General features: G+C 37.5%; 1 protein-coding gene across 12 annotated transcripts in view; it reads left to right on the top strand.

Moving 5' to 3' along the window:
* Nucleotides 1-16,476, top strand: part of GOLGA4 (golgin A4) — a 126,366-nt gene extending 109,890 nt beyond the window's left edge. For 10 of the 12 annotated variants that reach the window (XM_045037893.1, XM_023260759.2, XM_023260756.2 and 7 more), the window contains 4 exons: nucleotides 1,614-1,717; nucleotides 6,545-6,631; nucleotides 13,031-13,093; nucleotides 15,793-16,476. In XM_045037893.1, the coding sequence (XP_044893828.1) occupies nucleotides 1,614-1,717; nucleotides 6,545-6,631; nucleotides 13,031-13,060 (221 nt within the window). In that variant the 3' untranslated portion in view covers nucleotides 13,061-13,093; nucleotides 15,793-16,476. The remainder of the gene's footprint in view (nucleotides 1-1,613; nucleotides 1,718-6,544; nucleotides 6,632-13,030; nucleotides 13,094-15,792) is intronic. The other 2 variants (XM_023260760.2, XM_023260755.2) reach the window with 1 other exon arrangement.
* Nucleotides 16,477-16,764: the final 288 nt, after the last annotated feature.

Below are 16,764 nucleotides of genomic sequence, written 5' to 3'. Positions count from 1 at the left end.
TGCTGCTATAAACGTTGGGGTGCGTGTGCCCCTTCGAATCAGCATTTTTGTATCCTTTGGGTAAATAACTAGTAGTGCTATTGCTGGGTCGTAGGGTAGTTCTAGTTTTAGTTTTTTGAGGAAGCTCCGTGCTGTTTTCCAGAGCGGCTGCACCAGTTTGCATGCCCACCAATGGTCCAAACGTTTCCCTCTTTCTCTGCATCCTTGCCAACATCAGTTTCCTGAGTTGTTAATTTTAATTTAATGTGTGTGAAGCTATAGTTTAACCATTTTGAATGCTGATTTTCACAATATATTGTATCTTTATACCATACTTTATTCTCCTATTGGTGGACCTTTGAATTGTCTTAATTTTGCTTTTATAAACAGTGTAACTGAACATTGACTTCTGGTGTACATGTGAAGCATTTCTCTAGGATGTACTGGTAGGAATTAAATTACTGCGTTATAGAACATGCTCATCCTTCCACTTTAGGAAGTTCTGCAAAGTAATGTGAAGTTGTTTAGAGTGCTTGTATCAGCTCACTCCACACATGCACAGGCATCTCCGTCGTTCTGTGTACTCACCAGTGCTTGGAATTGTCCGACTTTCGGAACTTTGCCAATCTCAGATGTTATCCGACTTTCGGGACTTTGCCAATCTCAGATGTTATCCGACTTTCGGGACTTTGCCAATCTCATACGTGTGAATAGTACTTCAGGAGCTTTCATTTGTTTGTTTCTTTTCACTGAAAAAATGGTGACTTAAATTCTAAGCCAAAAGGAATATAAAGTTACAATAAAAGGCTGCCTTCAGCTTTGGCATTTAGAGGCTCACTTATTGTTCATAGCTCTCATAGTGGAAGCTTTATTATATTATCCTACGGCACAGTGTGATCTCCTGTTATTGATTCAGGTTTTTAAAAACTTCGGGGTTATCAAGGCATAAATATATACGTAGTAATATTCAGTGTGATTTCATATACCTGAACTGTAATTATTGTTTACTTTTAGGCTGAAATGGGGCTTGATTAACAGATGAACTGTGACTTCTTATGACAGGCTTTAAGATGTCAAATCAAAATATTTGAAAACCACTATAATGGCATTAATATTTCATGTGTTTTCTAGTTATTTTATCTATCCTGTGTTTCAAACAGTTTTGAAAATTTGATTTAAACCTAAGTGCTTTTAGGTTTGGAATACTAGAAAAACTAGAATACTATACTGATACAATGAATTCTTAATAAAATAAACATTATTGTTAATTTCACTCATTGTGGACTGTCTGCAGTCAACCACAGAATATTGAGGAGAGAAATACCAGTTTTAAGGAATCTTTGTATTTCCTAAGTATAGTCTTTTAAAATTGCCATGCCAAAAGGAGGAGGAGGAGGAGGAGGAAGAGGAGGAAAAGATTTGAGAAATAAAATTGCTATAATAATTCTAATTTTCTTTTCCAAGGGAAAAATACCATTGAAATACTTTATTTATGTATGTATGTACAGTACTACACAGTACAATATAATTAATATAAGAGTTATGCCTTGCTTTGTCTGGTGTCTAAGTAATAAGTAGTTGATCTGGATTTTCTTTAAGATTTGATCTTTTTTTTTTTTTTTTTTATTTGACAGGTGGCAATTTGTATCACACTGATGTCTCGCTCTTTGGAGAACCTACCGAGTTTGAGTATTTGCGAAAAGTGCTTTTTGAGTATATGATGGGTCGTGAGACTAAGGTATAAATAATTTCTGGTGACTTGGCGTGTGGCTTAATTTAAAAGGAAATGTGCCCACTTCTAATACTTTAATACACATATTGATGCCATATTTTACTGTTAGCAGACCACACATGCTAAAAGGTGATAGGTAATTAATTGTGTTATAGTTCGTTGTTTACACAAATGATTTGTAGATCTTGCTTATATTTGTTTCAGTTATAAAATATTAATTTAAAAAATACTGTTGGATGATGCTAAATACTAAAAATAGAAATTTCATTGACTTAATATTTTGTAAAACATGGGTATTTTTACTTTTGACTTGAAATTTTAGAGTCAAGTAAAAATTTGATTTCATTTTCATGGGAACTTCAGGATAATGTGGAAGTATTGGAAATGGTCATAATTAAGAATGACTACTTAGGGGTATTTCTAAATATTTTACTTTAGTTACAGTGAGAAAATCATTTCAAAACATATGGAATATCAGTCATTAAAATTACCACATCATATAGGTAATAATGTTTGGCTAAATTTGTTTTCTGGAATATTAAATTATTGTAAGGTTCTTGAGTGTATAGTCTTGTCTTTTTCTTGTTTGTATCCCCCACAGTGTTTTTAAAAGAGGCTTATATTGGACTTTTGGTAAATATATCTTGAATTGAATTGAACCATGTATTTAGGGAAATTCATGAACCTTTCCTCAAACAATTTTTTCATTTAAAGCAATTTCTTTTCCGACATTGCTTCAACTTTTTACCTTCATAAACTTTTACATTGTCCATATACCTTGGCTGAGGATGGGATCATGAGTTTTCCATTTTTAGAAGCAATCAGTGTTTTTAACTTAGGGGTCCCTTGGGGGGTTACTAAGTCAAGGAGTGCTAAGCCAGTTCAGGGATTAATTTGGCAGGTATATTAAAAGCCTAAAAAGTAAGGACATAAGAAATCTCTTAAAAGAATATTATGAACTTATAGATTATAGATTCTGCTAAACACTAGGAGTTATAGAAATGGAAGTCATTTTAATCCATAATATCTGTAGAAATCTCATTTCATTATATCAAATAATTTCAAATTAAAGTAATATCTAGTGTGATCCTGAACATGTAATACAGAGGGATATATTAATTCACAGTGATTCAGTATTTTTTTTCTTAAAGGGCTTTTTTTTTTAATTCAGAGAACAGCTAAAACTAATTTTCTCCTTATCTTTTTAAAAGTAAAGCTCATGAAAAAATAATAAAATAAATAAAGCTAATGACATATAGCTTCCTCTTATTAAGGCTTGTATTGGATAGCAGCCCGTATTTGAGGTGGGGTAAATAATTTAATGTTACCTTGTTATTGTAGGGAAGGGAGAAGGATATATCTTAAAAAAAAAAAAAAAAAGCCTCTCAGCAGTTTAGCCATATTGGTTCATTTGTGAATGTAAAGTTGTGATCCCAGTGTCGCTAAATAAATTACTTACGTGCCTCAGACCGTGTCTTCTGGAGGTTGTGAACTGTGCGGGGTAGGAGCCCTACAGAGCTTGAGTCCTCCTGAAGAAAGACCCGGCACAAACGTGAGATGTGCCGGGCGCCAGCTCGCGCCGTCAGGGCCCTGCGGTTAGTTTGAGGCTGTGCCTGAGGAGACAGCTGGAAGGGATGTCCCCACGCCCCGTCTGACACCTGACTGGGAAGCCATGCTGCCGAGGGCTCTCCCTGGTCTTTTGTCTTCAACACTCAGTTCACCTGGTTACTACAAATGGTGAGGCTGTCACTGTGCCATCACAGTGTACAGGTCAATCTAGAACATCGGTAGCAGACGCTCTGCTTAATTTACTGCGTGTTTATTGAGCGCTTGCTCCATGTGGCCTTCTGTTTATCACCCCGATGGATAAGAAGATGAACTTTGACACTGTCCCTAACTCTAAGGAGTTTACTCTATAGTAGCAAAGTGGAGCTGTTTGTAGTTAAGCTTGACGCGATGCAGAACATAGCCGGGGCTGTTAAGAGAGGCACAGAGTTCTCCTGTTTACTTGTGAGAAGGTCAAGGGGGGCATCGTGGAGAAGCAGGTGTATCTGCTGGGCTTTAAAGCGGGATGAGGTGTATGCAGGTGTGGTTTGACTTTAATAGAGGTGCTCAGACGGGAGGGAAAGTCTAGACAGAAGGTCCAAGGCAGGACATTGGGTTTTGGAATGACAAGTCGTCTGGTCCGACTGAAACACTGGATCTGTGTGCTGGAAGTGACTCCTTCCAGGGCTGCACAGAGTGTGGAGGGCCCGGGATGACTTCCGAGTGTTGCCTGTAGGCATCGGGGGGTGGCTAGCCCTTGAGCTGAGGTTGACAAGATCAGAGCTGGTTTTAGACACATCTTTCACTGATTTCCTTAATTTCTACACAGTAACAAAGAGTTTGAAATGGAAACCGGGTCGCGGCCTTAGAATGAGCCAGAGTGTGTCGTGGTCTTTGTGCTCTGACCCTCGTCCAGCGCGATATGTGTGTCATCCCCCCTGTGTTCCTTCCTCTGCTTCTGCACACAGTGTTCCTTACTTGATGAGGCAGATGACTTATGTAAGAAGACCACATGCAGGACACACATTCTTACGGCATGAAGCTTCCTCTGTCTTCTTCACTTTCCTTCTCTCGGGTTGTGGTCCTCCCGTGCTGTTACGGACACTAAAATTCAGTCTGTTCTCCTTTTCGGTAGAAAGTGTTTCTCATTGTAACCTTTTAGTAAAGCCTCTCCTTAAAGAAGACCTGGCAGGAGACACAGCCTCTCCACCAGCTGGCTCATTTGAACTTTTCCTTACTTCCCAGGGCCCGAGGATACTGTACGTAGAGTAGACAGTCTGACAGGCAGAGAGAGCCTGGGTTTCTTCATGTAAGTGCGTTTTGGTAAGCCAGGGAAGAGCTTTAAGTCTTTGCTGGGTAATCTGCTGCAGATTCAGGATCACTGGTGAATTTAGAGGTGGATTCCTCATTAACATTTAGAAACGTGAAGAAACACCTAGCGACAGTTCTGGGGTCTTTTGACAGACATACTTGCATGTGCGTGTGTGGTTCATAGTGAATATAAACGGACTCTTGGGTGCTTTGAACCTTACAAGCTATTGACAGTAAAGAAATGTTCCTATAATCATGAGTCCCTAAATTCTAGGTGTTTGTTGCTTCCTAAAAACAGTCTTCGTAGACAGTATACCAAAACCATTTAAAATTGCTTCAGAGTGTTAATAAAAAGAATACGGAAAAACTTAACCACTTCTTATTTTCTCTTGCCATTTAAGGCCACATATATGCTTAGTTTCTCGATGTCGCTTTAACGTGAAGACTCTGTTCTGTCTAGGCAATACAATTTAAAGGATGAGGGTTTTTGTAAAATGCCTTTGGAATTCTCCAAGAGTTTAAATGGTATTTTTTTTTTTTTTTTTGATTCTCAGAATGGCAGAGGCAAAGGTAAAAGGAGGGAAGGGTGCTGAAACCTTGCCACGTATGGGGTTTGTGATTAAAGAATAGTATTAGTTGATCTGTTAGTTGAAACAAGTATTAGAAGTATGTAAAGTGCCTGGCCTAGGCTTAGCACATAATAGGAATTTTAAAAAAATGTTAGTTTCTTTCCTTCCTGGTGATAATTCTACCTTTTTTTCTAATGATATGAGTAATGTAAAATTAAAAATTTTTTAATGTTTATTTATTTTTGAGAGACAGAGAGAGACAGAACGTGAATGGGGGAGGGGCAGAGAGAGGGAGACGCAGAATCTGAAGCAGGCTCCAGGCTCTGAGCTGTCAGCACAGAGCCCGACGTGGGGCTCGAACTCACGAGCCATGAGATCATGACCTGAGCCGAAGTCGGAAGCTTAACCGACTGAGCCACCCAGGCGCCCCGAGAAATGTAAAATTTTTTATTATTATGTCATCTTTTCCTCAGTGACCTTCTCTAGTCCCCAGCCCCGCCCCCTGCACACACACACGCACACACACAGTGTGTGTAACCGTGAACAAAGAACGTTACAGTGAGTTCCCTAGGTGCCCCTGCCGTCCTCTGTGGGCATCCTTGGGGGAGAGCACTAGCACCTGAATTTGTATGTAAGCACTGAACTTGTTATCCTACTTATTTCGTGAGTGTATCTTATTTCATAAGGTATCTTCTTTCCTCTCTGTCTCCCTCAAAACATCTCATCTTGATACAAAATAGGGAATTTCAACCTTTGAGGAGAATTTTCCACGAGCTTATGGGTGACAGTCTGACTTACGGTATATGCATTTAGATCTGCACAATTTATGATCTTGTTTTGCAAGCCACCATGTGTAATGTTTTGATTCATCATGTTTTCTACCCAACAAAACATCTCGTGTTTATTTAAAATGTAATTTGTATTTCTATTAGGCTGATGTGCTGCATGTTGTAAAAAATACCTACTAAGCATGTTCATGTTCATGCAGTAGCCCATGTTTATGAGATATATGATGTGATTTAGTTAAAGCTGAACTTCTGATGATTTAGAGCTTGGCAATACATTACTTTCTAGATAGATTTCTATAAGTGAAAAGCCTTATAAAATGAATGAGTAATAAAGTTCCATTTTAATACGATAAAGGGCCAAGAGCATTAGAACTTTATATAGCTTCATGCTATTGTAATTGCATCTTCTTGAAATAATACCAACCCAGGCATTGTGGAGAGTCCTTTTAAATTGAAATTCTAGCGTTGGCTGTTATTTCCTTGACTAATATCTTCACATCATACTTCTTTGGTCGTGGCTTCCATTGAGAGCACTAAAGAATCCCACCAGCAGAACATGTCAGAATGGGTGAAACGTCATCTGCTCAACTGTCTGCGATCATCTCTTGTTTTTCTTGTAGACCATGGCGAAGGTTATAACCACTGTCCTGAAGTTCCCTGATGATCAGACTCAGAAAATTTTGGAAAGAGAAGATGCTCGGCTAATGGTAAGCTTTAAAAGTAGGCTACGGATAGAAGACGACTTTATCGCATGCTCTGTTTCATTTACAAAGACACTGAGGTGGTCAAAGACATTTTAAATGTGTCATTTTTATTGTACTGTAGCGTTAAAAATGAGAGCGAATCTACATTAAGAAAGTTTAACCGAGGGCAAATAGGAATTGGTGTCTTCAAGGAAAGAACAGTCTTTTTCAATAGCTTTTATGAGGTTAACACCTACACGTCCTATCTGGGATTTCCAGAACCCGGGCTGTTTATGGAAAGGACAGAAAAGGCATTTGTCCTGGTATATCCAGTAATAATTTTTAATCAGATTACACCATGATGTTAGATGTTCTGTATTACATTTCCTTATCCTCCGTAGTGGTTTTCAAATACAGTAATTCTGACTGAAAGAATGTAAGCATTTTTGAGCTTTTGAGATACCCAGCAAGGGAGATGTAGGTAACAGAATTATTAGAAACCTTTGTGTGAAGTCAGATGTGATTGAAATGAAATAAATACACACTTCGTAAATTATATAAAATCCTCTTGCCTGACTTCTTTTTGCTCTGGGCCAGTAATGCAGTAAGAAAAGATCCATTCTAAGCATAGTGTGAAATTTGTTGGGAAGTCTCGGGTCTTGCCTCAGCTTTCTCTTTCTCCTTCCTTTTCTTGTCTTGCTGGTAGCCTGCATCACCCTCCACGTCCTCCCCCATTTCTCTACCTGTTTTAAGATTTCAGCACCGCTGTTCTCTTCTCTCTCCTCACTGAAGCAAGCAAAGGTCTTCTCCTTAGTGATGGGTTAGCCAGTGTCTGACTATCTCCAGTAAGGACTAAGTCATTACCTCCTAAAGCATCCTATCTTAATTCAACAGACTACGTCTCTTAACAAAAGTTCTTGCTTATCTTGAGCCCTAATCTTCCTTCCTAGTAGTGGTCACCAATTTCTTCTGGTTTTTACCTATGGAACTCAACCAAAAAATCTGTCAATGGCCTGAATGGAAGGCTTTTCTTCTCCAGGCCAGATACCTGGAGCTGCATCCCAGGGCTCCTCCTGGTTGGCTCAGTGGGTAGAGCGTGCAACTCTTAATCTCAGGGTTATAAATTCACGCCCTACATTGGGCGTGGAGTCTGCTTAAAATTAGAAAAAATTGCATCCCTACTGACTGAGCCAGCCAAGTATGGCTTCTCTCTTCTGATGCATTGCTTTCTCCAAGGTCATCCCCGCATCCCTGACCTTTGTCCTAGTACTTTATTGCATATTTTGTCATATACCTATTGTATATTTTCTGAGACAGTTACAATTATTTTGACTAACATTAAGTGTTTTTCGGAAAGTATTCCTCCCTGGTATCTAGTGGCCTGAAAAACATTGTTATACCTCTGTAGTTATTTCTGGTTATACATTTTTTTTGATGTTTATTTATTTATTTTGAGAGGTAGGGGAGGGGCAGAGAGAGAGAGAGAGAGAGAGAGAGAGAGAGAGAGAATCTCAAGCAGGCTCTATAATGTCAGTGCAATATAGATGGGGCTCGATCTCATGAACCTGAGATCATGACCTGAGCCGAAACAAGAGTTGGATGCTTAATCAGCCGAGCCAGCTGAGCCCCTCTGGTTGTACATATTTTTTATAAGAAGTATGGCACTATAATGTATGCCCTTCACCAATAGAATGTTGTTTTAAATTATAGCAAACAGTTCTAAAATGCAGCTGCTCAGAGTAGTTTTTCTCCTCACTGAATTTGCCTTTGTGTAAATAAAACTCTCCAGTGCAATTGGAACCTGTCAACATGATTCTGTCATTATGGCCTGTTTAAGAAAATACTTTTAAATGATCTAATGCACCTTTGTTCATTCTCCCATGGCCTCTTTATCATCTTGATGTTGGGGTATGGCAAACTCTCATTGTTGGGCTACATTTTATCCGGATTTGCTTTAGAGTTTAGATTCATCCTAAGTCATGGCCACGGCAGATAAGGTGGGAAACATCCCCCTTCACCCCATACACACATGCAGTCTTTGACTGGTTCGCCTTGAAGGAAATTAATTGAATTGATACATGTACATAGTGAACCATGTTAAAAAAAAAAAAAAAAAAAAAAACCTTTAAAGGAGATGGAATTTTTTTTTTTTTTTTTTTTTTTTTTTTTTTTTAGTTTCACTAAAAAGAAATCTTTGAAAACCATTACATTCTTTATTCCTGAATAAAGTGGTATTCATTCTGGATAGGAATGAAATGGTGACTGTTTATTCCTTCCTGAAATAATCCTCCCTTGTCTCAGAGGCTGATTTGCCCAGGAAGAAAGTACCACTCTTTCCACTGCTACTTTAAGCAGAGTCTTATCCATCATTATCTTTTGCTTAATGAATGAGTGCAGTCAGCACACACATACTCTCTTGTTTGTTGTGGCCGGTATAGGAGCATTGAAGACGTGGAAGATAATGGTTGCTGACCTTGTGGAGCCTTTAATTTTCGGGGGAAGAGGTAGTACCTATTTATCATGCATGAAATGTCTAAGTCATGTAATTCAGATAATAAAAGTAGATGCTTAGGAAATAGGAAGTAACTTATAATGAGCATGAAGTGAGGCCCACTGATGGCCTGTAAATCAATTTGAGTCACTCTTCATTGGTTTGAGATTCTTGGTACTTGATAGTGATTCATGATTGTGTTTTTATATTTGATGGAAGATTAAGATTGTTGTTGATTGAGAAGGTTGAACCAAGAGACACATTTGCCTTTAAGACCGGTGTCATTCATAAAATGAGCAATAAGAATCATTATCTTTGAACAGGTCTCTTGGAATTACAACCTATTTCTTACTTCTGTCCAGTGTCCGTAGCTGATTAGGAAAAAACACTGCAAAAAAGAGTGACATATCTTCTTCTACTAGAAAGATAAGATATCCAATAGAAAGATATTTATATTCTTTCAATGTAAATATAGAAACTATCTTTCCAATAGAAAGATATATAAATGTATAGAAAACCAGCCTTTTTAGCAGTTTATTAAGTGAACACTTAACTACTTAGTCGTGTTAGCTTTAAACGTATGTTGCAAATGGATCTCTTCTGTAATTTGTTATAAGTGTGGAGCTATGTTTTCCCTCGTATTTAAAATCAGCAACCTTGAGTGCTTTGTTATTTTTAGCTGTGAAGGCTGAAAGGCGGGGAAAAGTAAACCAAAACAACCCCGAACACGTTTCAGAGTTGCCCTCCCCATCCGTTAATATTTGGGATGCTGGAGAGAGAGTGTGAACTGCGCTGAGAGCTGACAGTGTGCAGCCACATCAGTGCTTGCAGTGTTCACTGGGTATTGTAGGAGGAGACCGTCTAAAAACTGGCTTCATGACTCTGGTGATTATGCATTAACTTTTTGGCATTGGCCAAACATTTCTGTGACTGCTGGTAAGATCTTTCTCAGTCTATCCCCTTTTTATTTTACTTCCCCTCCCCTCAGTGAGTTTTACAGTCTGTATTCGAAACACCCCATTCTAGATCACAACAGTTATTACTTAATAAGTGGTTTCAGAGTTTAATGTAATTTCAAGATTACATTTCGTAGATGAGAAGTCGTTATCTGTCAAGTAAGATTAAATTGTAGAGCATAATTGAATTCTGGTTTATCTGAAGGCTGTGATGTGTAGAGAAGGACTATCCTACGTCCTTCATTGACAAGTCTCAGAGCCTCAGGTTGTTCACAAAACGAACATCATTTTGTTAGCATTATTGGAAGGCCAGACTATAGTGCCTGCCCTGGGTTTTTGAGATGGTGGCAGGGGTGGTGGTGACAATCTCTTAGCCACCAGAGAGCAACATGTGGGTGTAGAATTAGTCTTTCCTAGAAAAGGAGACTTAGGTTAGTGAGTTAATATTAATGTGTGTGAGATCGGTCATTAAAGACGTCAGTAGGACAGGCAGGTCATTTCACAGGAATGACGTCATCTCAGAAATTGTCCCCATCAGAGCGAGTGGCACTGCTGTGGTGAGTGTGGATCTCACCAGCCCAACCCTGGCAGACTTGGAGCAGGCCCTTTCTGTGTTTCTGGCCCTTGCTCGGAAAATGAGCATGGTGGATTGTTCTATTCCTAAAGTTTCTTTCCTTCTAAAGTTCTCAATTATTTGTAGATTTTAAAGTTTTGGATTTGTTTCAACTGGGAAAAAATTGCCTTCTATACAATAGGCAGAAGTTCAAAAGAAAACGCACGTACCAAATGCACACACTTTTATCTTTGTGAGAACAGCCTTTTACCTTCTCTCAGCTCTTAGCTTGTTGTGCCTCACTTTGTGATGGTTTAGGCAGTTTGGACGGGCAGGGCAGACTGGATATTTGAGTAACAGGGTAGGAGCAAGAGTGAATACAAAAGTCTTGGGCTCGTCTATTTTGTGCTGAAGAAAACTGCCCTAAAAGTACGCCATCAGATTTTTTTATTAAAAGAGAGTGTTATTATTTAGGGTAATTTTATTAAGAAAGTTTGTTTCAATCATGTGCTAAATCATCTCTTGAAATTGAGAGGTTCTTTTGTTATATAGACATCTCTTCTGAAAAATGTTTCTAGAAATGCATTTTCCTTTTCAGGGTGCTAGCAAAGCGATGTTATTTCACCTAGACAGCTATTTTCCTGATGACCTTTGAAAGAAAATTTTTCTCTTCTGATGGAGAAGTTTTGGCTTCTTTTCATCCCATCCATTCTAGTCATTTTTAAAAATTGATTTTCCGTTGCCTTTGTTTTTTACTTTTCTTTCACATCGATCCTTTGTGTTGTGTCCAGTTCTCGATCCATCCTTGCCCTTGACCCGTCTGTACTTCGTGTTTCGCACTTTTCTCCCTTCGGTTGGAATTCTAAAAATCTCTTCTGAGTTAACAAATTCATCCACACTTTTCAGCACTGTTAGCTGGAAAACTTTTCCATCCCAGAAGAGGCTTACCTTTGCGCGGGCTCAGTGGATACCTGGAAGGTGGATCAGGACACAGGTGCAAATAGAACTGCTGTGAAGTGAAAACAAAACAAAACAAAAAAACTGTACAGATAAAGTACACATTTGTTGTCTCAAAAGTGGTCAGACTCTTGATTCTGTTAGAATTACATAATATGTGATCATTGCAAAAGAAAACATTGCAAATGATTCGGAATCCTGTTACATAGAGAGGGAGACCTTCGTGTCCTCAGCCTCCCAACACTTCCCACCATGCCACAATCATCTTTGTAAATAGTTGGTGAATATCCCCAGGGTTTCTAAGCTTTATAAATATATACTTATAGTTATGTTTTTAATCACTTAATTATTTTATAAAAATGGCAGAATGCAACAGCTTGCTTTTTTCACTTAACATATTTTTATTTTATCTCACCTCATTACAAATTGATGTACTTTATTCTTTTCAATGTCCGATTGTATGATTACATGGGTGTCCTACAATGTAGTTCACCAGTTTCCTATTCATGGACACTTAGGTTGTTTGCAGTTGTTCAGGACGTACAAACACAGACACAGGGAGCATGCATATATATGTATTTTGCATACTTCTGCAAGTTTTTCAAGAGGGTATTGACCTTATTGTGTTGTGTGCTGTGTTGCAAATATTATTTTCTAGTTTGTCTTTTGATTTCGTTGCTTCTTACTAACTGTACCCTTAAATAAGGTAAATGAAATGATGCTTCTGAGGTTCGTCACGCTAAGAATAGACTCATTTTATAAATAATCCCCTTTTTTTTTTACTGATGCTCTTTTCACAAACCAGAAAGCTAATCAATAATCTTAAATTATGACCATTTTAGATAGGACAAAGAATTAATTTAAGAAGGTTGCTACAGTAAAAACTATGTTTGAGATTGGGTCCCTTTGAATGGAAATTTCAATTTGGGTTATCCTTGCTGAAACCATTCCTGATGATATACTGTTGAATTATAAGCAAATTACTCAGTGATAAAACTGACATATATTAGGAATGATAATTCAACATATAAACCTACTGTATTCACATTCATCACCATTTCCTCCCCAATTTTTGATGGTAAATTGATAGATATTATATAAATCAAATTTCATGTGTACTTTAATGGAATTATGAAAAATATTTTTATAAGGCAAATAATCATACCCAGTTAATGTTATATAAATATTTACTTAAAGTGTGAAAGCATCTTTAATTATGTTGCTTACATTTTTAAATTAAAGTTGCAAATGAAATCTCAGCTACAAATTACTGTATTTTCTTAGGATGGGTGGGACTTATTATAGGTTCCTTATACTTTGCCTAGCCTCCCCTGACTTGGGGGAGATTTGAGAAAATTTTAAGTACATTCTGTTTAGTCCTTTGAAGTTCATATACACATATAATCTCTATGTTATATTAAGTCTTAAAACTAACCCAATAAGCTTTTTTTCTTCCTGGCTTGTAGTATTCTTCACCTCGCAGTGGTATCTTCTGAGTAAACCATCAGTCTGTGCTTAGTTAGCATGTGGTGAGTGAAGAATAATGTCTTGTGTCTTTTGTGCAAAAATCAAATGTGTTGCATGATACTAACCATTTTGCTGGAATTCTTGTGCTTTTTTGTTTAATGAATACATGATTATGCTATGTGTTAATATAAGTGTTTTCTGTTTATTTTGCTTTATAGATTAATAAATAGATTAATAATCACCACCACCGGAAGAGTTATACAATTTTAGGAAGTTTTACTTTTTTAAATAGTAATTGAAAGTTTTAAAATTGCTCTTGGAAATTTTATCAACTCAAAGAAATTATATATTTTATAATCTTTTTTGTTTTTATTTCCCAAGCATAGTCTTGGAAATCAATAAAAATTGTGAGAGAGAAATGAAAAATCATTTTCTAGATAGAAGTGAAGTGATATACTTCACGAAACCAGATTTCAAAACATCATAAGGTCCACTTATCAAGGCTATAGCCTGAAATCATGAAGGCTAGTAAAGTTGATTTAAAAGAAGTATCATTTTATTACTTCCGGGGATGGTACGGTATAACAAGAAAACATCTGTCCCCAGGAGACCCTTGGGCAGCCTGCTTCAAGTGAGTGTGGCTGTTAGTAATTAACATATTGTTAACTGAACTGGAGGCATCTAGATTGTTTCCACACAGTCATGGGTCTTCACCGTTTAAACCCCTCTGCTGTGGCCTCCGTGTAGTAGTCATGCTATTAGCTAGACTTGGCAACCCCTAAAATTTAGGGTACATCTTTGTACGTCTTTGCCTCAGACTTGGCTGGAATTTTTACAAATCACAAACAAGGTCGATTGCAATTAATAGAGCTTAATTATAATTGAAATAATTCGATTGTTAATTGTGATTGTTAATTCAACTAGTATTCAGCTAATGGGATTAAGGTTTAAAATGCCAGTAGACAGCTTTTCTTTTTCAACCTCTTAGCTTTAAAAATCATTTATGCCCACATTCGAGTCTCATTTCAATTTTACTATGTATCAATTAACCTGCCTTAGTGATTGTCTAGAACTATCTTTAGTCTCATAAATCCCTTAACATTTTCCTTTTTTTTTTTTTTTTTTTTTTTTATGTTGTAAACACTGCATCATGCTTGTCATTGTATTCTTGCATTTCAGTCCTTTATCACTGGAAGTGACCACACTTCCAGCATTTCTGCTGATTGATCAATTGACTATGTCAACTTGTATTTTAAAACATTTCAAACATAGGATTAGTAAAACTAGTGCAGTGAATACCTGTATACCCTTCACCGATTCACCAATTCCTAACCTTTTACAAAATTTTCTCACTTGCTCTCTCTCTGCATATATATCCTCCCGTCTGTAATGGCGTGACCATTGCTCGCAAACACTTGTGCCCGCACGCATTTGACAGTTACTTGCAAAGAAAACTAAATACTTCAGCAAATATCTTTAAGAAAAGGACATTTTCCTACAAACTCAATCACTCTCAGGAAATTTAACATAATACTGTTATCTGGTATATAGTAAATATTCACATTTTTCCAGTTTTTCAAATACTGTCTTCCACAAACTTTTAAATTCCATGATCCACTCTGAGATTGCACATCACATGTCATTGTCATGTTTCTCTAGTCTCTTTTTTTTTTAATTTTTTTTCTTAATGTTCATTTATTATTGAGAGACAGAGGGAGACAGAGCATGAACATGGGAGGGGCAGAGAGAGGAGGAGACACAGAATCCGAAGCAGGCTCCAGGCTCTGAGCTGTCAGCACAGAGCCCGATGCAGGGCTCGAACTCACAAACCGTGAGATCGTGACCTGAGCCGAAGTCGGACGCTCAACCGACTGAGCCACCCAGGCGCCCCAATTTCTCTAGTCTCTTTTAAACTAGAAATGTTCTCCCAGCTTTTTTTTTTTTGTCTTACGTGACATTGACACTGTGCAGCATTATTGAATTGTGCGTGAATTTCTTTTTCCACAAACAGCACAAGGCAAGTTTCAAAATACTAACTGACACAGGAACTTAAATATGACAGAAGATCTTTCATCTTCTCTAGGCTTGTAGGACCAACATGATTATTGAGCAGGTTTTATACATAATACACTATGGGGAGTACATCACGAGTGTCAGTGGATTATATTTTTCATTTACAAATGGAGAAGACTTTAAAACTTTCTCTTTCTGCTGAATATGTATAAAAAGTTCATCTCCATTAATCTTACTTGGTAATTTATTTTTGTGGCATTCTGACTTACCCGGGCTACTGGCTTTAGTGTTTTAATCAGAGAAACCTTATTAGGAATCACTCATCACCATTGTTTCTCTCAGCATTTTTAGTCTTTAAGATTGAGTTTGTTCATTTCCCATCCTTTGCTGCCATGCATGTCATCCCGGGAGAATTGCGATACGTAGAAAGATCGGCACAAAGAGAAGAGGGAAGAGCTGTGTGTCCTCTTGCGGTCTGAGCAGCTGGGGCCTTTGAGGGTCTCCCAAGTCAGCACGCCTCCTCCTGGCTTCTCCAGGTACAACCTGGTGGAAGGTGGCAGTTGCAGTTTTCGCGGAAGCATCCCGTTTTCCAGGACCACGGACTATATAGGTCAGATCGTTCCAAGAACATTAAGTTTTAGAAGATTTTTTTTTAGGGTTTACTATTTAGAATATTTCTACTTCATTCCCTAGACCGTAGAATATAATTCTATTTTAACTTTACCCTTTTTCCTTTCTTCTTTTCCAGTCATGGCTCCGATCATCGTCTTGAGGAAATGGGGTGGTGATGTTGGGCAAGCGTGGAGGACTGTCTGCATCTGCCTCTTGGAGAAGCAAGCTGTTATTCAGGGCCCCTTATGGAGCCAAAGACCAAGAAAAATCTGACATTGGCCCGCAGCTAATACTGCAGACTGCCTTTCAGATTGATTATATCAGTGGAGAAATGGTGATAGTTTTTTCTTTTTTCTTCAGTTTTTTTCTTGGGAAGAGTTTTATGTCGTTTAAGAGATTTTTTTGAATAACTCAACCTGACTTATGGGCTCATTTAATGTTCCTCTCTTCCATTCTTTTTGTCCCTCTTTTTAAAGAACTGCTTGCCCTTCCTATTTATTTTTAGGGTGATTTTTTTTTTTAAAGACTTGTGCAATACATTTTGAGGTGAAACGTAGTGGATTTTTTTCTGATAAATTAGAGCATTTAATTGAATATTTTATCCAGATTTGTTGAATATTTGCTAAAGTTCTTTAAGCTATACATATGATAAATCCAAATAGCAGTACCTCATTGTTTACTTAGCTTTTGTACTTATATTTTTCAGAGGAAAAAAATACTACTGTAAATTGTAAATAGTCAATACTGTATTGTATGCAGATCTGTGACTGTTGGCAATGTCATCTTGGAAGAATAAATAAAGTTTATTTACTGTATAAAATTTGCTTATAGTGCTGTTTCCTAAGTTGAACTGTATTTCAAAATAGTTAGGAAATGATGTTCTATCTGGGTGAATATCATGAGGAACTGTTTGTCAAGATAGCTAAATGCTAACCATTTGGAAAGATTTTTTTTTTTTTTTTTTCAAAATCAGCATGACCAAGTTAGAAGAAGTATGGAAACAAAGAATACTTCATGGTGTATGTTTCAGGAGTCTGCCAACTTGTAGATGCCTCCTCTCTCTAGAGTAGACCATACTCTGATATTTTTTTTTTTTACACTTAATGAG

Source organism: Felis catus, chromosome C2 (genome assembly GCF_018350175.1).
Source record: "Felis catus isolate Fca126 chromosome C2, F.catus_Fca126_mat1.0, whole genome shotgun sequence".
Classification (NCBI taxonomy): Eukaryota; Metazoa; Chordata; class Mammalia; order Carnivora; family Felidae; genus Felis; species Felis catus.
This window is presented reverse-complemented; position numbering and strand designations above follow the sequence as displayed.